This window comes from Chelon labrosus (genome assembly GCF_963514085.1).
Source record: "Chelon labrosus genome assembly, chromosome: 22".
NCBI classification, from domain to species: Eukaryota; Metazoa; Chordata; class Actinopteri; order Mugiliformes; family Mugilidae; genus Chelon; species Chelon labrosus.
This window is the reverse complement of record NC_140355.1, coordinates 9330347-9357128: the sequence shown is the minus strand read 5'-3', so window position 1 is coordinate 9357128 and position 26782 is coordinate 9330347. Positions and strand designations below refer to the sequence as shown.

General features: G+C 41.1%; 1 protein-coding gene across 1 annotated transcript in view; it reads left to right on the top strand.

Annotated features, from left to right (window-relative positions):
* Positions 1-1829: 1829 nt before the first annotated feature.
* mmp17a (matrix metallopeptidase 17a) overlaps positions 1830-26782 on the top strand; it is a gene marked incomplete at its 3' end in the record, with an annotated part of 82313 nt that continues 57360 nt past the window's right edge. The window contains exon 1 of the mRNA XM_084572480.1: positions 1830-2114. Coding sequence (XP_084428606.1) covers positions 1974-2114 — 141 coding nt within the window. The 5' untranslated portion in view covers positions 1830-1973. The remainder of the gene's footprint in view (positions 2115-26782) is intronic.

Genomic DNA, 26782 nt, shown 5'->3' with positions numbered 1-26782 from the left:
ATGACTCAAAACACTTTGGGTCTGAAGTAAATTGAACTGGTATTATTTTTAATTAGTAATTATATTATTCAGCAATGATCAATCAGTGGTGTGTAATCTATTTTCGGGCATCACGATAGCTGTTTAACATTTCCACTGTGAGAGGCCATCTTTCATTACCTTCATTGGGATACTATCTTTCTGATGAATCATGACTGAAGTCCAAAGAAATGATATAAAAGGTGCATCAAGCCGAATTCAAATTCTCTCACAGCTGTTTAAATAAAGTCAGAGGAAAACTCAATAGGAGCCCGATGGAAGTGTGGAGACGATTTTTCAAAATAAAAGCATATACAATTAAATTGAGGGTGGACAAGAGTATGGAGTGGCAGATAGGTGTATGGTTTGTGACATACAGCATGGATTTGCTTATTGGTTTATGCATTCTAGGAGAGGATAGTTTGTTGTTTGTAAACGAATAAATACTTAATCAAGCTAATGAAATATACAAAATGTGTCAGCCATATCTAAAACAGTAGTCTGTCAAAACTTGTGTAAAAAGTCAAACAAGCCATAACAAGTGTTTTTTTTTTGTTTGTTTTTTATTGTCCAGTTAATTACATCATTTATTTAGAAGACAAAATTTATATAATTTGTTTTTATTGATAATTATTTAGCTGATTAAATGTAGTTGTGGTCACTGATCGGACAAGTTATAATTAAATAAAACTAGTGCCGCTGATATACAGTAGATGTGAAATGGTCAAGATTGTTAAAGGCAACCAAAACTTAACTAAAAACTAAAGCTAGGCATTGAACAAAAACATTTGATTTAATGGGTTTGAAATAATAATAATAATAATAATAATAAACAGTCTTTACAAAAAAATAAAATAAAAAGGAAAAAATATACTGAAACACAACAAAGTGCAGCGTTTTGTTTGTAGTAAGCCTGAACTTCTGAATCAGAATCAGAATCAGAAAAGACTTTATTGCCAAGCATGTTTGTACATACAAGGAATTTGCTTTGGTGTTGTTACGCATAAAATAAAATAAAATAAAATATAGAAAATCTTGCCACTGACGGTTATTCACAAAATGTTTCAAAATAAAATTAATAAAATGTGGATGCTGGAAAATAAAACAGAAAATAATAAGTAAAAATGCATAAAATAAATAAAAGAAACATTAACAACGTAACCCTCTCTGGAAAGACTAACCTGAATTGAGAAAAAAAAAAAAATGTCCAGTGAATACAACAAAACTATAATAACTGTCCAAACTATTTAAAGCAGCAAATCCTCATATTTGCACATATAATATGCAATCCTAAGTGCATGACAAGTTCACTCTTAACACTTTTTTTTATTTATTCAGAATAAATCAACAAAACACTGTGACCACTGTTTGACCACTTTTCACGATAAAAAAAATTATTTTCTTGCAACCCACTGATCCTTGGAAGCTTTGTATTAATGGGGTACTTCAAACTGGTTGTAAAATTACGAGTACTGCCCGATGAAGTCTTCTGCGAGGCTTTTATTTTGTGATTCCCCCCGGAAGTCAGATGTGTTAATGTGCCTGTCTTGAGTCTGATCTCTGCTGCTCGCGACACAACCGCGCGCAGCTGGCAGCTGCTCTCATTTTCCAGTGCTCGAGACGCAGCGACCGAGCGGGGAGCTCGCGCGTCTTGCTTCGGGGATTTATCTCTCTTTTTTTTTCTACCTCTGCTGGACTTGAGATAAAACAAGACAACGCAGCTTATCTCTTGTGACCTCTCCGGTGACAGTTACAAGTTCAGACTGCTCCAATGATAAGTGTTTTACCTGCGCCGGTTTTAATGTGTTTTATGTGTTTGCGCTCAACAGTGAGGTAGACTTATTTTGGAGATTTTTTCTTTTTTTTTTTTTCTTCTCGGCGTGTGGTTTATCCGGTGGATGCGGCCGTCGGGGTCGATGTCTGAGCCCTGCAGGATCAGCCTGTCATAGGGCATCATGGTTTCTGCGCTTCTTCACAAGTGGACGAGGAATATTTCTCCTGAGATGCTGCTGCTGCTGCTGCTGCCGATATTGTGTTTTTTACCTCTGACCGGAGCGGCTCCTTCTCTGACTACCGAGCAGCTGGACATGGGGGTGGTAAGTTTTGTACCTTTTTACTTAACAGGGAGCTCTGAAGTTTTTCTACCTCACAGCAAGGCACGTCAGGTGTTTTTTTTTCTGTCAGCGTTTTTTTCCCCCCTTTATTTTGTGTTTTCCATTTTTTACTATTCTTAAATGTCCAGAGAAGGGCTACCTTCTTCCAAATACTTGCTCTGAATTTTAACAGCGCCCTGCAGTCCATCCAGTTCACGAGGCGAGTAGCACGCGCAGCGCACGATTAAAAATAAAAAATGTCTTGGTCCTCGATCTCCAGAACAGAAATCATAGAATTTAAAAAAATAAATAAATAAATAAATAAATAAAAAAGGGGGGGGGGGGGGGGGGGGGGCAAGTTTTATATAAATAAATAAATGCACGTGAAGGAGGGGTTTGCTTCAACCTCTTTCCTACTTGAAATCCATGAAGCGTTTTTTTTTTATATATATATTTTTATTGGTAATGCCTCTGAAAGAGCCCAGAGAGCTCCTGTTTAAAATAAAGAATTCAGTGGTTCTGTGGTGGATCAGCACGCTGGACTAGATGAAAAAATAAACAGGCAGCACCACTGATGGAGGATGCAAACAAATCGATGTGAGCTGTGACTGCTTCTTAAAAAGAAATGGGAGCCTTTATTAACATCCTCCAGTGAGGACTTTTAAATGCCTCTCAAAGTAGATCATCCCCAAAACTCGTTACTATTGATCTTGATGCTGGGGTTTGCGCCTGAATGTTTGCCGTCGATGATGTGTTTTGGTTCTTCTGACTTAAAGTTCGTCTGTTTCGGTGAGCAGTGCACTGTGGCATTGCATGAATATGTGACCGTGCAACATTTCCTATAAATTTGTGTCTGTTCTTAGCTTGTGAAAGCAGATTGTTCGTATTTTCAGCCACACTGAAGATGCAGATCCTCTTCAGTTTGGCTCCTGAAGGCATCATCGGTTTTCTTGCCAACTTCAGTCTGTCCGCCTCGCTTTCCTTCAGCCCTCAAACCCATCTTTCAAAAAACCTACGATTGGGATTAAGTTTAGAGAACAACAACGCTAAAACAGATCAGTTTCAGGTCCTTTACTTATTCTCTCCTGCACTTGCAAGCGATGCATCCTTTGTTTTCTTGATTTGCACTGTTCTGCACGACTGTCATGCTTAAAAGTCGAAACTTGTAAGCAGCGCTCAAAGCACGAGTTTACATTTTCTGTAAACTCGTCACTCTGAATTGCTCCGACTCACTGCTGAGGCAGATGACCTGACATTGAGATATGGTCTGCTGCACCTTAGCTGTTAGTCCGTTTTCTCGTGCTCTTCCAAAAGGTCAATTTAGCCACGTCTGACAGGGTTTTCACCAGGACCTGCACTCACTACCTTGATGTGCAGCTTTGGCCACAAACGACTGAAGCCTCGAGGCAGCCTATTACATTAACAGAACAGCTCTCTTAACCTCACACTTTAACTTCTTGGCTCGTTTTATTTTCTGGCTGCAACATAAAAGCTACGCTGCTGCCTCTGAGCATTAACGTTCATCATTTGACTTTTTTTGGAGGCAGTAAGGAAAAGTGATGTGGCAGAAATGGACTCATCGACAATATACTTTCTGTCGGGTTACGTCCAATTTCCTTTCTTTCTGTTATAGCTGCACATAACTTTGCATGAAACAGAGAGTATTCAGTAGAGCAGAAGGGCGGACGGTCATAGTAGAGAATTATCATTAAAGCCACGTTTTCCACCTCTGGAACTTTGTCCAGGGACTGGGAACCTTTGGATATAGTCTGCGCACCTTCTCTGCACGAACCAGGCTCAAAATAGACTTCCAGAGAAATGATTTCACCTCCAAAAAGTCCCCGCTCGGTGTGTAATTCTTTATAAGTATTCCAGCAAAGACCAGTTTGCTGACTTCAAGGCTACCATTTTGGCCATTTTCAATCGGTTATTGCTGCTCCTCTCTTTTCCAGTGTCGACTCAATACCCATTTGCAAAGTGTTGCAGCTTTAATCTCTCCCATACATACTGCTGTTCCAATGTCGCACCGATGCCTGTCCGTAGTGTTATATGGTGTTAACATTGTTTTACAGTCTTGAGGAAGAATGGGGCAGGTTGTTGTATAGCTGCAGACAATCATGACAACCGTTGCTTTTTTCACGCTGGCAGGCTAATTTTTCTAATCTTGGAGCATCTTTAGATCAGGCTGGAAATAAAGGCAGCAAATAAACAGCCAAAAAAACTCACTGAAAAACATTCTCGGGACTAAAAGTTCTGGGTAAACGCAGCTAAAGTCTAGATTTTAAGAGTGTCTAGTGTGCAAATATCTATTATATGGCATGACTTCACCAATGAAATGAAGTGACACATCTGACACATCTGATCTCTGACTGCACGTTTCCCACCCCGGCTGTTCCTTTATTGTTTTCTGCACATAAAGAGTAACATTATCAGCAAAAGAGCTGCTTGTATTCTGGACAAGGACCATCGGTCACCAGATTCAGCTTGGGACGCCTTTAAAAACAGACTTATTGCCCTGACTTTCAGGCGCTGGAGGACGACGCCCGTCCAAGTTTGGTTCTGAGACAAATTAACGCTCGTCGGGATGCTTTTAACGTAATGAGTTGTCGTAAACGCGAGGAAAATTCTCCTCACTTCAGCTGTCTCTTTTGTGCTCCTTGTGTGCGGGCACGGGCTTCCTCAGACATACACAGCGGTCATCAGTAAAACAGGCACACGCACGGCGTTGTGCCACTCATCCATGCGGTTTTGGTCCAAGAGTGAACACAATGGAATGTCGCATGCCCGACACGTCCAGGGAGCTGTGTTGTGCACTGCAGCTGGATGCTATTTTGCCAAAATGTACAATTTTGAAATGTACGATATCTTTAAATCAACATGGAGAAAGTTATTTACTGATGTGATGAGGATTCATCAATAGCACATCTGTGCCACTCAGGCTTTATCTTTCTTCTTCAAGTGTCATTGACTAAAGAAATACCTAAATAGCACCAGTTTTATTTGAAAACATCCTTTCTACAGAATTGGTTGAGCTATGATACCACTGTAGCTTTGAGTGAAGAGCTGTGACAACACAAGCGATTTTCCTCTATTTCCTCTATTTGCCATGGCGGAGAAAGTAAATATTCAAGGTGGACGTTTTCCTGCACTTTCAGACGGAGCTGTGTGATACACTCAGACTCTGACTCTTGCTGCGATATCTGGGATGTTGGCTCCGCTTCATGTGCCAGTAAGTGAAATGCAACATTGCCAGTGCAGCCATGGGTCTCAAGTATATCCACATTTGTTTAACAGACCGGGAGTAAATATGCCTCTTGGGGGAGGTGAGTCAATTCATACAATATAGATTTCCCTGATTTCCAAGCGCACAATTTTCCCAGTTTATCTTTGCTATTGTTGTCAATCTAGGAGGTAAAATCATAAAGTAATTTAACTTTAAAATAAAAATTTCCTACAAGGCTTAACCCCTGTGTGGTCTAGGATTTTTTTGGGCATCAAATACTCACCCAGGCTTGCACAAAAAATTTGATGCAACTCCATTCCCACAATAGTTCCCTTTTTATTAAATTTTTCTCTGTTAAGTCAAGCCCTGATGTCATCATATACTGACTTGCTGAAGGCGACGGAACTCATTCCCTTGGCTTTTTCCATTTTTCAGTCTTCCACATATATATATTTTTTTCCACTTGGATCAAAGTGAGTTTTTAGTTTCTCTTTCTAAAAGAGCAGCAGATGTGGAGACAAGTTTTCATTGTGAAAAATACATGTAAAAACATCCCCCTAAACTTATCAAACCTCTCCCTGCTGCATATTCTCTGTTGGCAGATATGTTTTTTTAAAAAAAAAAGCATTGTTTCACCAAAATTTGCATACGCTGCTTCTGTCAGAGCTTCTAACAGCAATGCATGGACCATTAGCCGTGTTGAGATAGAGATGGTGCTGGCTGAGGGAAAACATATTCCCCAGCAGCACCGTAGCACATTTCTCACTGTGTCCACAGACTTTGAAAAATGGGAACACCTGAAAAGTAACTTGCTGTACTCGTATGGTCCACCCTGAAAAGCATAATGTAGGAACGTCCTGTGCCCAGAAAGCACAAAGACTTGAAAGTGCCTTTCAAGTTTACAGTTTTGAACCGAGCTTGACCATCTCTTGTGGTCCTTCCCTGCATGTCCAGGACAGGCCTTTTTTTTTTTTTTTTTTGCTACTAAGAAATAGTTGGAAGTCTCTTTCTTCTGTCCACAAGGGAAGCCTTTGTAGAGACTCTCGAAGCTCCAGGGAAAGAGTGTCCTCCTGCTTCAGAGACCACATGTGAATCCCTCTCTCTGGATATCATCAGTGAGTGTAGATGGAAAAAGTTCATAGTTGAGTGTTAATCCTGCAAAGCCCTGTTAGAGGTGAAAGCCTGTGTGAAATAAAGCTCACTGCAGGATCTTTCTTGGGAAAGGAGGATACACCGTATGAAGCAGAAGAATAGAATTTAGTCACCTTCCCGAAAGAAAGTGTTCCTGCTGCATTCGCTGCTGTGGGAATGTTTGATCGTAGACGGCAAAGTCACTTTAAACAATGGGATCTAACTACAGCTCCGGGTTTGTCATAAAAGACATGCTATTGTAGGCAGCTGAGATGATTATTAGTTGTCCGTTGACTGATTTCATATCCACCGGGAGCCATAGGAAACAGAGAGCGCATTCTGCTACGCTGGAAGGGCTGAAAAGTTCAAATATTATAAAATAATTGTAGACATAATTCTTTCAGTGATAGTGGATATGTGATTTTTATGCATGTCTGCATACATGTGGGTGTGTGTCAGTCTAATCATAGGTATTTTCGCCCAGGACCTGACATACAAAAACTGCTTTTAACCACAAGACAATCCTCCAGTTGCTTCTGCTGCTTCTGTCCAGTCCCATTATGTTTGACATTTAGTTGAGAGTGTGAGTTTTATGTCATTATTAAAAAACCAAAAAAAAAAAAGGAAAAAAACAAACACTCCTTTAGAAACTCAGCACACTCAAGCACAGATCAGAAATATTCATTTTATAGCGTTCCTACTATCCGGTCTGATATATTGCTGCTTAGCTTCAATTTGCAATTTCAGCACTTGTGGGAACTGAGTCATAACAACTAAAATGTAATCTGCTCCATGTTTTCAGCTCATCGTATTATGGTCCTCGTGAGGAGCATTTTCTCCATCGAAACGTAACCGCAGGCTCCCCTAAAGAACTATTCACCTGAACACACAGGACTTCCCCATTGATAAGCAAGCGCGAGCTTACCAGATTAGGGGCTGATAAATTACCTAAATTACTTTATATTCGGCTAACTGTGGAATTTCATTCATTAAGAAAACCCGACCATTGCGCTTTTGAGTAATGATTCCAAAACCTTAAGGCTGGGCCAGTGTGTGTGTGTGTGTGTGTGTGCCTGAAAGAACAACCACGCCCCGCCAAGTCCATTTCTCACTTTCATTTTGCAGTTTAATTTCTTAAATGAGAACACCATCTGGCATCAATTCCTCTGGAGCGGTCGGTGCCCTCTTTCCGCTCCCATACCTTCCCGACTCTCTCTGCCTTCACAATAAAAATCTAAATAATCCTATCAAGTCTTGAAATTGCATCTAGGAGCAATGGCCAAAAACACAAGGTTATTCTTTTTTTTTTTTTTGGCATTATTACAACTAAAAAGCTCTTTGTAGTGGCCTTTGTTGAAAGAATTCTTTAGATTTTTTTTTCACTCTTGGTAAAAAAAAGGTTTGTTCGAAAGAATATGTACATTATTCCCATAATATGCTTTGTAATTAAGTCAGTAATTTGTAGCTTGTGTTGTTAAAAGAACCGTAACAGCGGCTCAAAGAGCATTCTGCACCAGAATGAAGTCCTAGCTTCAAACATACTTATGCAAGAATATTCACTCGCTCTCCACTGTTTGAATCGCAACTCATTTTCTTCAAGGACCATTAATCTTCCACCGAGCAGTGATTCAAGGGCTTTTAGCATCGAGTGTAAGATGGAAAATGTTAATTTTAATTATTCAGTTTTTGTTAAGCGAGGGTTGTTTTTTTTTTATTTTTTTTTTATACCACCGGTCTGGCCACCAACAGTAACACCACCATCATTAGTCCCTAATTCTTCTGAAATTTGTGTCCACTTCACCAATCTTAAATTCAATCCTTTCACCCTCTCACGCGTCCTCAAGGTTTTTCTGATTAAACTCAAGGATAGAAGAGAGGAGAAAACTGAATGCAGTGACTTGCTGCCCTCAAATGGAGCTGCGTTTACAGTGTTCACGAGAAAATGCCATATGAACAGGTATGTCATGGTGTTCACGACCTCGTCAGTGGAAATTGCATGAGTTGGAATGTGTTTGCTAACGTTTATGGAAATGGCAGAGGTGGATGTTAAGTACTCCTAAAACCAATAAAACTTGGTTGTGTAGCGTTTTCTTCATATTCTTTCAATATTTCTGGATAAATACCGTATTCCCAGTTGCCTCATCCTTTATTTATGCCTTTACATTTCCGTCTTTAAGTTAACCCATTGTTAGCTCGCTAAGCAGTTGCCCTGCAGTGGTATTGGCAGCTGAACGGCAAGTAGTTTTTGTACCCCTCCCCTCAACCCATAGGACCCAATGGACCCCCACTAACAACATTCTGTTGCCAGACACCACAGGACACCCTCAGAAGGCCCATGTCCATTCTCTGATGAGTCACAACTGTTTTGGAGACACAAGGGAGACCTACACAATATTAGGAAGGTGGTCATAATGTTATGTCTGTTCAATGTACAGTCATTAGTTCATTAGGCACACTAGTGAAAAAGAATGCATCCTAATATAACAGTCCTGCACTAAATCTTAGCTTCATGTAGGTTATGGCATTCAGCATTTGTTTAAAAGAACTAAGATTCAACTTCATTTCCATTTTGGAGGCAGCGGTTTGTAGTACCGTTGAGTTGTATTGTGTTTTACTGACACGTGTTCCTATTATTATGACATCCTCATTTTAGGATATTAGGATACCCTAAAAACCCCAAACAGTTTTGCGTTCATTAATTCATTACAGTTTAACAGCACCACAAACTGCATCCTCCAAAATGACTGTAAAGTTGAATCACCACCTTTCTGATGCTGTTTCAACATAAACTGAACATTATAACAGTCATAAAGGGGGATTTAGTGTAGGACTGTTGCATTAGAAAGCATTAGTTTTCACTAGTGTACCTAATGGACTGGCAACTGAGTGTATGCTACATGAATAAGAATTCTTCCACAAAGCATATGATCCATCACTGAGCATCATTTACAGAGATTCACACCTCTGGATAACATTTGTCTGTTTTTAGAAATACCTTAGTGAGTGATGAGGTGTGCAGTAGCATTGAACCACACACAAAAGACTGTGGATGTTAGTTTCCCTGTAAAGCTGTTGTTACACTCTCAGCCTGGATCATTAGGATACTTTTAGCACTGCTGTACTACTTCCATCAGCCAGTGTGACCTCCTGTCTGTAGAAATGCATCATGGGACTCATATTCAGGGCGAGGAGATTATTTCAGGAACAATGTCATGTGGGAGAAGATTTCAATGTTGGTGAGAGTGTATTTCTCCATTAAGACTGACAGAGAACGAATGTTCAGCATATAATATATAGCGCTCTCTCTGCTTCTCAGGAAGAGGGAAGGCAGTCCTTCAATCCACTCCTATCCAATCTGCCACCTCAGCCGTGTTAAGTGTAAAGGTTCTCCAGAGACGTGCAAGTTTCTGAGAAGACTGTCAGCATTATTGAGGAGTTCATGATTTCCTCAGAAACCGGTTCAAAAAGAGTCTCAGGAGCCCTGACACCTCATTGGCTGCCACTGTGTCATGTTGGCGTGGGACTGATGTGCGGCAGCTGCAAGACTTCTGCATGACATGCTTTCAGACAGCGATAACGCCAACTTCCTGATAAAGTTTGACAGCACGTACCCGCAGCTTGATTTACTGGAGGCGATTCCACGTTGACTCGCGCAGAGAGCGGCCACATACTCGTACATATCGCCAACGTATTTGAAGTTTTTTTTTGTCTGTGTATACAGCAGGAAGATGTTTACACACAAAAAACACTTCATCTGTACCACACAGAAACAGGAATTTATGAAATGTTTCTGTGAGCGACTGAGAGAGGTCTACGGTGAGTGTGTGTTGGGCTCTGAATGATTCAAAACAGCAGTGACCTGCAGCTCAATACTGCTCGAATGCACCCTATGTGGACACTTCTGTGGTGCTCCACAGGTGGTGCTCCTCTCCTAGCATGCTGCTCACACTATGCCTCCTAGGTAGACAAGGTTTAATGTCAGACGTCATGTTTGTTCTTGTGTTTTTATACCAAACCAAGCAAAAGTCATATGGTGAAGTGGAAGGATTACAATGCGAGAGTCCAGTGTGATTATACACATTTAGCAAGTAGCCAACCGTATTTATTAGTTTCTTATTAAAGCTGTGTGCTCAATTATTCAGTTTCTTTTTTCTGCTTTTTGGGTTTCCAGTCCATGTGTGTTCTTTTCAGTTTATGCTTTACTGCCAAGCTCCACACTCTATACTCTCTACTATTTTAAAATGAATGAATACCCTTTTTTGTAAAAGTAGTAGGCAACACGGTGGTGCAGTGGTTAGCACTGTTGCCTCGCAGCAAGAAAGTTCTTTCTTTAAACGGCCTTTCTGTGCCTGTGTGGCTGTGATTGTGAAAGCTGGTTTGTCTCTCCTTGTTAAGGCCGTGATAGATTAGTGACTTGTCCAGAATCCAGATAAGAAAAAATGACAAAAAGAATTTGTTATTTTGAATGATCCATGTTTGACAAACAGTAGCTTGTTTCCATCCTTTTGAATCAAAATTAGGAAATGAAAGAACAGAACTTGTGAATCATCCAAAAGTTCCCCCAAGACTTCTCCTGTGTCAAAGTAATCCAGTACCAATCCAATCCAACTGTACGCAGCAAAAAGACTCTGTTAATAGCTAACTGGGCGTACTTTGTTTACCAGAATATAAACAAATATAAAACTCAGCTCCTGTTTTTTCCAGCTGTCTAACGCTCTTCATCCTTGTTTATACTTCATATTTCTTGTATACGTTTTAAGAAGTTCACACCAGTGAAGCCTTTTAAGTTGGCATAGTTCAAAATACTTTGTTGGAAAGGATTATATTTTTGTTTAAGCTCATTTTCATTATGCTAATTCAAGTGGCGCCATCACCCAAGCAGATTTACAGCACGTTTATCAGGTGCAACACACCAAGGAGCCACAAACATGCTGACAAACTGAGAATGCAATATTGCAGCTACTGACAGTTTGCTGATGCATGCGCGATGAGTTAATGACACCGTTGCCTCTTTTTTAGTTAAAAAGCGGTACGCCTTTAGGACACGCATTGTGGGTGTCTCCGAGCACACCAGATATTCTGATTAATGCATGTGCAGCTACCCAAAGAGCAAAAGGGCTGTAGAAATAAATAATTGATTGCATCAGTTCAATTCCATTTCTGCAATAATGCTGCTATATCTCACAGTCTAAATCTGAACTTCACATCACACTTGATGTGATACAGCAGCACTTGCATGGTGGTGCATTGAAAAAAAACAAAAAACAAAGGCATCGACGCACACAATTCACGAGTCCCGGTAACACAGCGTCTGGCACGTAAACGGGCAGAATACAGAGTTCTAAGAAAGACGTGTTGTTGTGCTGTAGCAGCCTGCTGTCATTTGCATTGTGATTCAATCAAAGCAAATGGTTGTGCATAATGGCACTGTTCTCTGTCACAGCCCCTCTCAAATTGGAGGCCGTAGATTTATCAACATATTTGTCTTGCAGGCTTCGGATGGCTGCAGGGATTTAATGAACTCATTTCAGACACATAGATGTAAAGTATAAAGCAGACATGTACAATAGGCAGGCTGAGAGTCACTTACGAAATTGTAGATTAAATGCAGGCTGATATATAAATGCTGCTGCTTAAACCACATGAAGTTTTTCATTAAATCGCAACTACTCTACACTATTAAGTCTCATTTGAGTATTTCTCTGTTTTTGCCGCTAATATTTAGTTTGACCAAAATCCTCAAATTGGTTTCGTCACCACCAAATATGTGAGTCTACATAAGTAATGGACCAATCTGTGCAAGCAATTTAACAGGAATTACAGTTTTCCTCAGCTGAATATGATCCTCCTCTTCACTGGTTTCATGGCTTACTGTAACTGTGGGTTAAAGGCAAGCTGGCTCAGACTCAGGCTCTCCTTTTACTGTACAAAAAGCCCAAATCAACTCCATGTGGCTCTATATTTTAACTCCAGCATCCTATGTCCTTCTAGTCATGTACCAGATCAAAGTTTGAGTTGCCAGTGCTATTCAAAAAGACTCGCCGTGTCTTGTAATTATGGTGGTTTCTGGAGTCGTGCTGCATGCATGCTGAAGCGAAAATAATCCTGAGGCCCACCAACTGAACTGGAGGAAACCCCGAAGCAACAACAGAGCTGCTCCTCTGAAGTTTACCGTGGAAAAACTGGCAGAATTGTAATAAATGTGTTTGTATGCATGTGAGAGCTGTTGCTTCTCTGAAGCAAAAAATACTTTCTGATTTTCATCTCTGACATTGACAAAGGAGTGATTGGCGCTGCTGGGTTTTTGTTTGTTTCCAATCAAACTGTCGGACAGGTTGCGCAAAAGGATGGAAGAAAAGAAGGAAAGAAAGTTCCGAGGCGAGCTTCATGTGTGCTTTGGAATTAACTTTGATGCCGTCAAACCGAGCCTCTATTTCTGAGTGATCTGAATAAAGGGGAGAAAGAAAGACGGAGAAATAAAGTGCACAGTTGGGAGACATTGAGTCTTTGGCTGGTGTCAGTGAGCAATGTGTTTATTAGAATTGTAATAATAATTCCTATTGTACGCAATAAGCAACAGGGTGTAAAACTCAAACTCACTGCCACTGAGAGTAGAATCACTTCATCCCACAGCGTGGTACACAGCCACATTAATTAACAGAGTGACTGTTACGTTCAAGATTGCATCTTGAGGTGCCTATTAGCTCAGCAATTATTCACTGGCTAATTAGATATTGGCAATGCTTTTTTTTCCCTCTCTCTCCAGCTCATGGGAGACGAACTAAAAGAGTTATTTCTCAGTGTGTCTTTCCCTAAATAACAATTAAACTAATTACACATCCTCCACAAAAAGAATATGATGATCAGACTGTTTTTTCACCGTAAACCGAAGTTCAAGATCCCCACTTGAGAACAGAAGTTATAAATACACAAAGCTGGTTTCACACACGTGGGAGACAACAGGAGATGGTCTGTGTCCGATCATGAGCTGTATACAAATCTGTACCCACCTTCTGTGACGGCATGGGTTCCTGAAGTGCGGCTTTGAAGCTCGGGGTGAGTTTTCGCCGTCTTAGTAGTGCCTATCTCTGGGCGAATTCAAAAACTGGCAAAAATGTAGAGCGTGAGTGGAGCTGAGGCAAGTAGATGACACCTAGACCTGTCACAGCACCCACCTCTAATCAAAGCGGCCATGACCTTTATTTCAGTACCTTTAAGCCTTAAATTGATCTAAATATAAATCTCACACAGTTATCGGTGGAGAAATGACGTACACAGACCAAAAATATATTTGTACCAGGATGTAACTATGTTAATTTTCTGCAAATAAATTTGGACAGTTTTGAGGGGTCAGCCTCAAGTGGCCATTGAACTGCTACATTCAAGGCTGCCGTCGGTGTCAGGCTCATTCTTACTACAGGAAATGGTGGGGACCTGGGTAGAGTGTCCAGGCGACAAGACATGACAAACATCAGTAGACTTGCATGTTGCTCTACTCACTACACAAATGAGCTCAAGCCTTTCTACTAAGGAGCTGTCAAAATAAAGTTTGTTAAATGTCTGGGCTGGCGGAATTGGGTCCTCGCATACAGTTCCACCAGGTTATGTCGACCAAAGTTCAGGGCTGCAGTGCTTGTGCGGAAACAACTACAAATCTTTGATCTTGACCAATTAATCCAGTGTCAGTGCGTTAAATGTTGTAAATAAACACTGCAAGTGATCTTGAGAGAACGAATACCCAATCAGACTCACAGATAAATGGGCCTGATCTATTGCATTCCAAATGCAGACCTAAACAGAGAGCTACAGTTGGCAGTCTACACTCTCCGTCCTTTGCCAAATAATAAATATACAAAATAAATTGCTGATAATTGTGGGCCAGCTATGCTGCATTCAGGTGTTAGACATATAATCACACACCTGAGAGCTCCTTTCCATCTCATGAAATGAAATGCAAGGTTATGGACTGGTCTTGGACGGAAGAAGCAAAATAAAAATCCACTCATTGTGTTTTCGGTGAAAATAAATAGAAAAATTTAAAATAAAATAATAGAATTCCGTATGGATTGGTGGAGAAAACTCTTCAAACTGAATTCAGAAAGTTCCCAAAGCACCAGCTGCCAGCTGACTACTCACCTCAGACTGCCCATTTTTTTTTATTTTTTTTTGTGGCATGATGAAATCATATTGTGGTGGAGGGAGTCTAATAAAGCCATTAACTGATGTAACGGGATGAATGTCAGATTAATCAAAGAGAGCTATTCTGCTCCTTGATCTTTTTCAGTTCAACTCAGTTTAATTAACTGATCTTCATCATTCTTCTGTGGCTCTTTCAAAGACTTTATTCTTTGTTATTCATTTTATAGAGCTGGACCCTCACACGCTGAGCTCAAAAAGCTTCTGCTACGCCACTAAATTCAGTTTTAAGCCAACTATAAAACAGTCTGACTGTGAACTGTCTTTTTGGATTTTCCAGCAATGAAAATGGATGTGTTTTAGACAAATTAAAGAAGAAAATGAAGCTGGAGTCACGCAGTATGCAAACTGGATCTTGGAGAGATCAAATATTTCAGCACAACTATCATTCACATCACAACATTGCACATTTCCACCTGGAGCTGGAAGATTTGTTAATACATTTGAGCAGAGAACCCTCAAGCAAGTGTCAAAGCAGAGCAGAGTTTTTTGCCTTGTTGAATATTCATGCTACTGGAGAATATGCTAAGTCTCTCACACAGGCAGCCTTAAAAACAAAATGTAAGTGTGTTAAAATGATAATACAAGTTAAATCACTTTATACCATGAATGCAGTCATACAGAAGGCAGACGTGCGGGGGAGAAAAGATGTATTAAAGAGAGATGCACTGTGAGTTGTAATCAAACCTTGAGGTACATTGACATTCATATAAGCTTTGGCTTTGTATTGATTTGATTTTATTAAACATATCCTCAGATCTGACTTCCTGTCTGTAGTTCATGGTTGATTCGTCATGGACAGCCATCAATATAGAAATAATATTATCCTCAATGAGCAAAAACTGTAGAGTAGCCTGTACTGAGTCTCTGCAGCCAGGCAATACAAGTGACACAAATGCAGATGTAAGCATATGCTGGCATATTTCAGGGCGTTGTCTGTGAAGAGGAGATTTTTGCACATGTTAGCCAGAAATACAGTACATCTGAATTGATCTGGAGAGTTTGAATGTTTAGGCGGCTCCGTGAGTCCTGAATCAGACAGACTTTAAATCCGATTCGAACCTGTGCCTGAATCAAATGCTCAGCTTAATCCCTGTTTTATATTTCTAATCTTAAGTTTCTACAGCTTCAAAGACACACTTGGGCACATTTGAACGGGCAAGTTTATTTAATTCACAGCTTTAAAACACTAAAACAATGGCTGCTCCGCATCCTCACCGCTCGCACTCGTCTTTTAAAGCAGTCAGCGCACAAACATAAAGCTTCATCGCTTGCGGCATGTAAAAAAAAAAAAAAAACAGTGACGCAGGTTTTCATCTTCATCCTCACTTCAGTTCTTTCTCTGTTAAAACACCAGCTGAATAAAAACGTATCGGTATACAACCGCCAATTTTCACACACAAAATAATTTAGCACACTCAGAGCTTTTACCAGAACTGTCAATCCAGATAGTCTGTATGTCTGAACGCGCATTCACACACCGCAGACGTTTATTCATTGAATAACAGGTTATGTTTTTATTCATTCTGTGACATATGAAAAGAAAATGTGCACAATTAGTCGCTGCATGTTCCCAAAACCTACAGTGCCGTTTCACCTATTCCATCCGACCACTATTACACTAAGAGCCCAGAAATTAACTCCAAAATGACGTTGTTGTCACCCTAGAGGCACACGGCTATAAATGTTAGACATTTTAAACGATAAGCTACTTGTTCCCTCAGACAGCTAATTGCCTAATCGAGCAATGATTTCAAAGAGAACTTTGCGTACCCTGTGTTCCTGTCTAAATCAGAGGGGGGGCGGGGGACGCGCTGAAGGGCATTGCAATTTCCAACACATTTTTAATGCATGCAATATAAAATGAAGGTGCATTTTTACATCACTGCAGAGGCTGCTCTCTAAAACTCTGCTGCTTATGGCTCCTCCATTGTTTGAATTACTGCTGAAGTAAACAGGAACGCTGAAGCTCCGTGAACTCACTTCTCGGATTTTTGTCGCTCTACCAACTCGTATCTAGTGGTCTTATCAGATTCCGTTGACATGATGAAAAACATATCATACATTCCACGACTGTAAGGCTTTTTCTGTTCCTTATTTCCCCCTCTCTATCTTTGTTCCATCTACACAGGCTCAGTATGAATCTTTACTTTTTTTTTTTTTATTCGGTGTCCAAGTAGATTTGGCTGGATAAGGATTTTCTGCCTAAGGTGATGATAGCAAACAGTCGTCCGTGCGCTCTATAGATGTTGTAAAAAGAAAAAAAGAAAAAAGAACAACAGTCACTGAACTAAAATATATTATTCTCTGACCCCCACATTGCCATGAGTGTAACATGAGCTCCATTTGGATTTCTTGCCTACACCGTTTCATATCTCTGCAGCTGTGCTGTGCTCCACCAAACAAGCATCGTATTACTATATAGCATCAAAACGTTATCCAAATGAGATACAGTGGGGGAAAAAAAAAGAAAATTCATATATTCAGATACATATACAAGCTGTCTGTGATCACTCTAGAGCCGTGGCTATGTCACAGAACCCCAGGCTGGAAGTATAGCTAGAGTTTGAACTTTGACCCCATTTGCCAGGCTGCATATGTCTCGGGTTGCAAAGCCAGACAACTCCCCGTGCTCCTCATTTTCTCCAATTCAGCTCTCCATTCCTCAACCTTGATGTTCGACTTTCTTCTGGTGGGAACTCACTACTGCGGAGGGATCAGCTGATTCGCAGCGAGGCTGTCATTTCTTTGCAGCAGTGTTTTCGCTGTACCTGTTTCTCCTCTCAGCCACTCTTTCCTAATGAAGCCACACATATCCAGAGAGCTGGCGTCTTTCCGCAGGTGTAGCACAGATTCACACACAGCGACACACCGCAACAGCCAACCTCTTCTTCCCTTCTGGTACTACTCCTCTCTTCTCAGATAACCTTTCACTGGTGTCACAATAGCTGCTCGTCACCAAGTGCTGTTGGTTTTACTTTCTACAGCTGGGCGCTTTGGGGGTTTCTAAATACAGTTCTTTTGTTGTTCTTTGTTTGATTACCTTTTGAATTTTTATTTTGCTAATCGCTGTAACAGGTGATGACGTTGTAGTGTCCTGGAGGGTAAAACTGTTTTGGGTGTTAAAATGATCCTGCTAAAGTTTGGATCCTTGTAGGCATGAGAGGTGTGTTTGACAGCTAAGGAGATTGTTGTATGACACCCGCACATAGACAGCATGTGTGTACACACAGACACAATGACGACTGACAGACAATATCTCAGAGTGCAGCTTTAAACAGCCTACAGGCTAAAAATAACGGTTCATTTTTTGTCTGTTAATTCTTTGGGATAATACGTATAGGTGTAAGTTTCAGTTTTGTTTTCATATTACTTTGTTGTTAGTTATACCATTGATATCCACAGAGCATTGCACTAGTTGTTGTGTCATTATTGCTGCATTTATACCTTTCTAGGCTCATTAAGACTTAATATCCTGCTTGACAGGAATACAGGAGTTGTTTCACAGATGCCACAAGTACAACAATACGCAGAATAAAGTCAACAATATCAGCAGAACAATGCGCATGGCCGAAGCTGAAATACAGAAAACAAAATTTGATGGTATAGAAAAAGAAGTAGAACTCTGATGCCTGGTCTCACCTCTTAGATATGACACTGAATAGTCGGGTCTCAGACTATTTAAACTGGCTCTGGTGTGCGGAGCAGTGAAGGCATCACGTTACACTGTCACAAACATAAATAACAAAAAGAGGCGAGCGACACGTAGTGCCCCTTGGGTAATGTAGTTTAAATGCCATTATGACCTGACAGGAGAGGGTACAAACTGAGACAAACTCCCGTGATACCAGCATATCAGCTCACTGAAGGCAGTATGAAGGCACGATTTATGCTACAGAGACAGAGCAATTGTGTGACAGAATTCTAAGATTCATGTACTGAGGAAACTATATTTTGCGTATTTGGACAAGAACCAGTGCAATTTGGCATTTTCCTATTTTAACTTCTCATGTATCCCTTAAAAGCAAAACATGGTTGACTTGTTATTTGAGATGTGGTATTTTTGGTTTGAATATCCTGTGGGTTTTCAGGGGAAGGAAAATCCAACATAGGATGAGATGAGATCTGTATGATGTGCATGTCTGTGGGATTATGACCAGTTGCCATCGGTTCTCAGAGTATGTTGTCATGAACTGGCCGCATAGCTAAACCCTTCAGGCCTATAAATTACATGCGAGATCCATAAATACCCTGGCGTATATTCCTGCAGCTTACTTGAACTTGGAGCCGGCAGAGACACCATCTCTCGTAACTTCAGATGAATGCTGTGTGAGCCAATAAACCCACAAACACGTCTAAATAGAAAAGAAACACATCTGTCTCCATTCATAGAGTTTATTTTGACTGTCACGCATAAACATCGTGCAGACTCAAATCCACTCACAAATTCACCCTCTCACTTAAAAGTTTTAGATTATTCCTGGCAGGGAGCTGGATATGTTGACAGCTGAAGAGACCTGTCAAGAAATCGAGTGTGAGTGTGTGTGTGTGTGTTTATCTGCATATCTGTAAGTGTGCGACTTTGAATATTTGTTATTGTGGCATTTGGGATGAATGCCACAGCAGGGACACCGGGCAGGCGTTATTCAATCCTTGTGTTTGTGGGCTTTGGCTTGGTGCCATGCCACATTACCGCCCACAGAGAGAGGAACTTCAAAGAAGGTTTGGGGGCTTTTTCCCAGAGTGGAGCCACTGAATCTTCTGCCTGTTAAAATAAAACTCCAGTTACAGGGGCACGTCCTAATTGGCTCCAAAAGCCATCAGTTTGTTTATCCTAAAACCTAGGCTGACTTATTTTTACTACACACCCTCTGTGTGAATTCCCTCTGGGGAAAACATAAAATATACAGTTTGGCGGTTAATTTTGTCCGGTGTCGTCAGAAGAACGCGGGACTCTGACAGCTGTGGAAAGACTCGCACCTTTCTAGTGTTGTTTTCTACACTTTCAAGGGAACCACAAGAACAATTCATAGACCTATAAACAGAACCACATACGCGGATGGTTAGATTGGTCTCTTTCTTTCTTTGCTTTTAACAACATGCATAGGCATTGGTGCATTATAGAAGGAGGGTGCTTTTCCTTCCTGGAGTTAAAAACATGTGTAAAGATGTTAAGGAAGGCAAAGAAGGACATGAGCTCAACGTTCTTGGTAGAAAAAGAATATTATTCGAATCGAATAGACTGATATTGACTGATAACATATTACTGCCACAATGTCCAGCCTGGTCCAGCTTTTCTTTCTCTTGGCATGCATTTCTTCTAGGGAGGTCCAGATCGGCATCGGGAGATCAGTATCTGGGCCCATCCAGGTATTTTTTAAATGATCTTTAGTAGTTATTTATTTTAGGTCTCCCATAACCCAAAACCACATCCCTGTAGAGTCAAAGTCTCTTCTTCCTGTTTAATGGCGGTTGGCTAGTGTCAAAGCTGCCAAAAAGAAAACAACTTCTTCTTATTCTTCTTCTTCTTCTTCTTCTTCTTATGTGTTAGTGGTGGTTGGCTGGCATCAAAGCTTCCAAACTAAACGTGTGGAAAATGAAAATGAAAGTCTGTTAGAGCTCTGGGAGCCAAAGTACGAGCTACCCTCTCCTCGCTACATTAGCTTTGACAGCGCTATTTATTGTACTTAATACAGTCAACACGATGCACAAAAGATCTAAGAGAATACAAGAAAGATAAGAAAGGCTTCTTGTCATCTCCAGGAGAAGGAAGTTTTGTTTATTTAAGATCAGACAAGGACTCGCATTTTTATCAATGGGAACGTGCTTTAATGAAGGACTTGTACTACGGTGACAATCTCAGATGAAAACCAGCCCCACGCTTCTTGTAGTTCTTCTTCTCTCTTATCTTCACACTACGAGCAACTAAATTATAAAACATCCAAGTGTGGTCAGCGATGGTGACGTCATCTTCCGTTTAAAAATGAACTGGGAAAGAAACACGCGTGGCCGAGCCTTCTCCATGTCACTGGAGTGCTGCAAAAAAGTCGGAGCCAGCTCATCTTTCATGTGTAGCACGCCCTCGCTGACGGGGCGTGGCAGCTCCTCCTGGCTCCAGTGAAAGTGACAGTTCCCTTTTAGTGTAAATACAATCTACAGTTACACCAGAAACATCAACAGGAGGTGGATGTAAAGTCCCAGGAGCTGGTTAGGGGTGGCTGTAATGTGCTGGGGTTGAAGGGTCAGTGAGCAAGGCACTCTACTACAAATCACTCCCCAAGAGCAGACTAGCGCCTCGCTGCTGGGTAAATGTGTAAGCCAGTTTCCCATCGAGACATGCAGATGCGACCATTTGTTCGTGAAGGTCATCCAGGCCGTGATGTATCCCAGAAACAAAGCTGAAACAAATACAACTGGACTCGCTCGGTTGTTGAGCTGAACTAATATCTGTCTCTTTGTCTCTGTAACCAGCAGGTCAGTCTACCCCATGTGCACAGCTCGAGAATTAAATGCATTACATTATACCAGTGTCTCTGTCAGTTACGTCCAGCACGGCTGCTTTTCAGATCAATCCCCTCTATCGCCGGCTCTTCAATCTCTCCACCCTTCCCTCTTTCACTGCTCCATATTTAACAGGATTGAACAAATGGCAGCCCCCATTAGCCAGGCATGTCTGGGTCGCTTAGTGTTGAAGATCCAGGAGAGAGGGGCCGCTTTTAAATCTCTCTCCTCTTCTCTCCCACTAACTGTCACTCATTTCCTCTCCTCCACCGCCTCGGCCGGCACGACTGGAGTTGTCTCTGGGCTCTCTGTAGAACCAGCTGTCTTTAAGCCGCGGATTAAACGATTCACTTACCAGCCGCGTTTTAATCCCCGCTGTCAAACTCTCACTGTTGCGCGCACTTTGTTGCTTCACGTGGGTCTGCTAAATTGAATTATATTTGAATTATGTTCGAGAGATGGATATATGTAATTAAACACTGACAAACGGCTGCGGATGAAAACTGGGCGTCAAAGCGAGCACACCCAGTACAACGTATCCTTACAGCAAGTCAGCCATGTGCTCAATTATAAGCACATTAGATGGAAGTACTTGTCTAATGAGGTGATTGAGTGCTGGGGTGTGTGCCATCTGCTTACAACATAGTGGCTTTGAATCCAACAGACGACTATTATATATGTCGCTCCTTGGCTGTCTTTACGATTTTAGTTCGCGGACGGTACTGTACTGCAGCGCCAAAACAATTTTGATAATCAATTGCTTGTTTAGGGAAAATACCACCAAGTCAATGGTCCTAGATTTTTAAATGTGAGATTTACTGCTTCCCTGTGTGTTTCATCAGTATTAATTTAAAATAATGGGGTTTAGAAAGCAAAGAGGGGAAAACAAAACCAATATCAGTAATAAATAATTAATAGTAGCCTTAAAACAACACAAAAGAAAATACAATTATATTATGCATTATTATTATTATATCATGTGTATTCATACGACATATTGCCACATCAGGATTCTTCACAATTGTCTGTTGAATAAATATTCATGGCGAGACAGAAGATAAACATTTTAAAAAAAAATGACTCACCGCGATTGTGCTGCCAACCTTGGCTACCTCAGTGTTTCTGGTCCTTGTGCTTATTCATTGTTTCTCTCCGTGTTGGTTTTAACTCCGTTCCGTGTGCTCTTTGCTCGTTCTTTATAAGCTTTTGTATGCGCCTGCTTGATTTTTTTCTTTCCATGATGTCCCAAGGATATTATATCATTAAACGTAGCGCCGAGACACAAAAAGAAAACGAGAGAAAGCTGATGCTCTTCTCTGCTGGAGAAAATACAGATTTCTTGGGGTCTTTGTGACACGGCGTTCGGATGCCACATAAAGCAGGAGCCGGCTCCGCTGCACCGCGGGGTTGTTTGTGCATCCTCCCTCTTGTGCTCTGCTAATTGTACTGTATGTATGGCAAGTTTTGAAATGACACAACCCCTTTGACCTTACAGATGTGACGGCCACTTGGTGTTCTTTTGTTTTGGATAAAAAAAAAAAGATTAAGTCACTTAAAGCACTTGAGCTGAGGACAGACTTCTGTGAAAACCTCTCACATCATCTGTCCCTATAAATCAACAGCACAGCTGTGCATGTGACATCCTCCTTTCCTTCCTATTCCTGCACACCATTTCGAGCGGTCTCTCCCACCAGAGAAAGACAAGCCTCAATATAGTCTAAGTTATGGTTTCTCATAATGTGCTCTTGCATCAAAGATGTAGTACTGTATATATTGTTATGCTCAAGGCAGAGAGGCTAACCGGTCACTAACAGCGCTCAGCTGAAGATCTGGATGAGGGCAAAGAAATCGGCAAGAAAGTGTTTGGCTGAACCTTTCTAGCCCAGAAGCCATCTGTTTCTGAAGCCCCCCTCAGGAATATGATACTCTTCTATCTCAGCCAGCGATATCTACCACATCAACAGCTCCTTATCTAATGTGGTCTCTAAGCTCAGTAAGGCATCTAAGATGAAATGAAGTCCTCTCCAGTGAAATTCTGTTAGTTCTGTAACACACCACACAGTGGACGGTTGGACGTTTGCCAGTGTCAAAATGGTAAAGTTCAAAGGAAGTTCATTTTACATCTTCATCTAATCTGAACATCCATTTAGATGTATTTTCACGACAATGTGATCATCTAGAACGGATAAATTGTAAACCAGCTGATCAGCGTGATTCAGGAGAGGCCAGCTCTGTACGACGGTTTCACAGCTCTTCCTGGATTTCTAGCCGCCCAGCTAATAGCATCTGTTCCAGTTTCCCCTTTTTAATGACGAATACAGACTTCTGCCACCTGTTAGTATAAAAAGTCATCACGCAGAATGCACCAGCTTGTCGTCGGCCGTAGTCTCTGATCAAACTGTGCTAAAGTGCAGCTTTTTGTCACAGGCACAAGCAACATGAGGCGATGCGACGGTCTGCCTTCATTGTCCGTAGTGTTTTGATGTCGGTTTAGTGTTTCCGCTGCAAAAAACTTCAGCTAGACCCTTCTTTGTCTTGACTAAGTGGAACAACATTTAAGACATAATGACTCTGAAGTCTCACTACAACATGCGAACAGTTAACACACCATATCGACCAGCTTGAGTAAAGTCTTTTTACCGTGAGGAAGTAGCCGGTCAGAAAGTAATGCGGCCGGCCCAGCACACACAGAGAATTGCATCCCACCTTTGTTTTCCATTTAACTCGCTGGAAGGCTGATACAGTGCAGACTCCTGCCGCACTGTTAGTCATTATTTACTCTCTGGTGACCACTTTTAAAGGCGCGTAAGAGCCCATATGTATCATCTCTGATGCTGGCATTTTATTAGATAATGACTGCAATATATCAAATTCGGACCGCAAGAACACTATGGCTGGTGGAAGCATTCTATGTGTGTTTTCTGTTCACGGTCGCCTTTCTCTGCACGTCCACCCCAGCATAATGTTTTGTCCATGTCTGTACCTTGAAAAAAAATATTCTCTCAGCCTACTTTGTTTTTTTCTGTTGTTGTTGTTGTTATCAGCATTTTTATGTAAATTTGCCACATAATGGGTTGATCATCTTGCAGCTCGATTACAGGTAGTAGGAGGCTGTTTACTTTTTTATTTCATGAATTTCGCACATTTTTACTGATAGGGACAGTAGCACAGTGCCTGAAAAGCCTAAAGTGGTTCTCGTGCATTTACGTAACACAAAATGAAAGAGGTGAAAAATAAAAGCCTGAATCGTGCGCCTGCCCTCTCTTTTAAGCAAAACTCCACATTTTATCTGATATTCTAAGAGTGTGCCGAACAATTTTCCAATTAACTTCACTTAACACCCTGGTAAGCCCAAGTAACAGGAGCGGCTGTTGGTTTCGTGTGGACGGCAACAAACCTGGCCGCGAGACTTGGCAGAAGGCGACAAAAAAGCAAACCTTTGTCCCTGTGACGCAATGTTCTCTCCGTGAGTATAAACTTTTTTTTCATACGAGATAGCGATCAGATTATCCAAAGTTTGGATCCAAGAGAAAATAAAAAAAGTTTAAGAAGAGGCATTAAAGCTCCAGATAAGCACAAACCATGGAGAGAAATACTCATGGCGTTAATGCTGCATCAGCTGGAAACGACACAAAGAAATGAACTGATGAATAAAGAAATGGTTTGATTTAAAATTTTATGTATATGTCTCGCAGCCAAGAGAGGACGGGTGCAGGTCAGCACATTAGAAATGGATGATGTGTATTTGGAAAGGCAATATTGATGGGTGTGAACTCCCGTTGCCTCCCACATTGAACTTACTGCACTGCACAACAGCTCCAAAATGATGGAAAAAAAAAAAAGAGAGCAACTTAAAGGAGTTGCGAGGAGCAATCCAAACTACAGTCACAGAGCAAATGACTAGCACACTTGTTTTGCACTTTACATGCCCTTTGTGAAATGACTTCATTATTTTTATATCTTTATTACGTCTCATTAAAAGTTCATGAAAGAGAAGGACTCGCACGTCTTGTTCCTACATAATGTGAAACAGCTTTTTAAAAAATATTGCTCACACTGATGTAACACGACTTATACCTCAGTAACTGAAACCAGAGTAGGGCGGGGCATTTTTGAGCAGCAAGTTTCTTATCTTTGAACAGATGAAAAATAAGTTTTGCTGAATGCTGCTTGATTATTTAAGTGGATATAGTCCGAATGAAATAGCTTTGTGACAAGCGGCCGTCAGCTCCTCACGGATTTCTTTACACAGTCATCATCAAGGAGATATTATACAGCAAATTAGCACATTTTCCCTACGTACACCCATATAGAGCTTGTGTCTAAAGGACTAAATCCACTGTAATTTCGCACAAATAGCAGGTGATGAGTGTATTATTCACCAAGAACAAACACCCTGCTATAATCTCCGTTGCTGTGCAGGTTTTTGTTGTCCACTCATATTCAAAATCAGGCTTGAACATGCACAGATGGATCTGAGGAGCTGCCATTTCTAATCCGAAAAAAGAAATTCTGTTCCTTTGTAGGTTAACAGGTTTCTTGGCGTTAATGACTGACTGTAAGCTAATGGACGCACCCTGCTGGTGTCATCCGTAGGATTTCTAAAGGGCCGTTTTGAAGCGTTCGCTCTTGTTCGTCACCATCGTGGAAGTGGCTGATTCCACTTAACTCCGGGCTAATCTGAAATAGGGCAAAGATGTGGAGCGTGAGTGGAGCGGAGGCAGATGTAGAGCTAACAACCTGTTACTCAGCGGTCTTGTCCTACATTATACATAACTTTAAGTCTTGATACAATTTTTGATGCAATTTTTATAGTTCTTCTTCTTGTGCAGTTGTTATGAATTAGCTAATCAGCTACAGAGACCAAAAAAATGTTTTTGTGCTGTGCTGTAAACGTGCTGGAAAGCATTTTAACACGAGGCCAGCCTCAAATGGTCATTCGAGGATCTGCAGCTTTTCCACTTGTGCATACACTTCATTTTGCAGCCCCAGACTCTGGTGCTTGGTGTTCACAAGCAAAGGCTTCCACAAAACCTTCCAACCAGGCAAAAATGGACTTATATTGAGGAGGTTGCTAAAGAGACAGGAGCTAATATTGTTTGTGTTCAGGCAGAGGCTGAACTGAGAGGCTGCATAACAAGCAGTGTGATAAATAAGAGTGAATTATGCAAAGTTACTCTAGTGGAGTTCCAGACTAAATATATAGAGCTGGAAATGAACATAATGGGCCCCCTTTAATTTGAAAATTTCTGCGCTTTGCATGGATCTGACAGCCACCCTCCTGAGGCAGAAATCTAATTGGACACCAGCCCATTTTCATTTTAGGAAGAAAAAAAAACTCTTAAATGTATTAAGATAAGTCTGCATTCATCTCGCTTTGCTTTGGTCTCTAAATATGATCGTTATCATGCACACTATAAATGGACTTAATATTTATGTGAAATGGAGATGATCTTCAAATCAGGCCAGGTTTCAAATCCTTCCCTGAATGAACGCCTGACACTGCAATCCATTGCCCGTAATTCCTCCATTGTGTCTACCCTTTTCAGTGCCAGAAGTGCTTTGCCCTCAATCTGTGGCCCACAGGCGGTGTCACGTCTTTGTGTTCCATTCCCTTTTT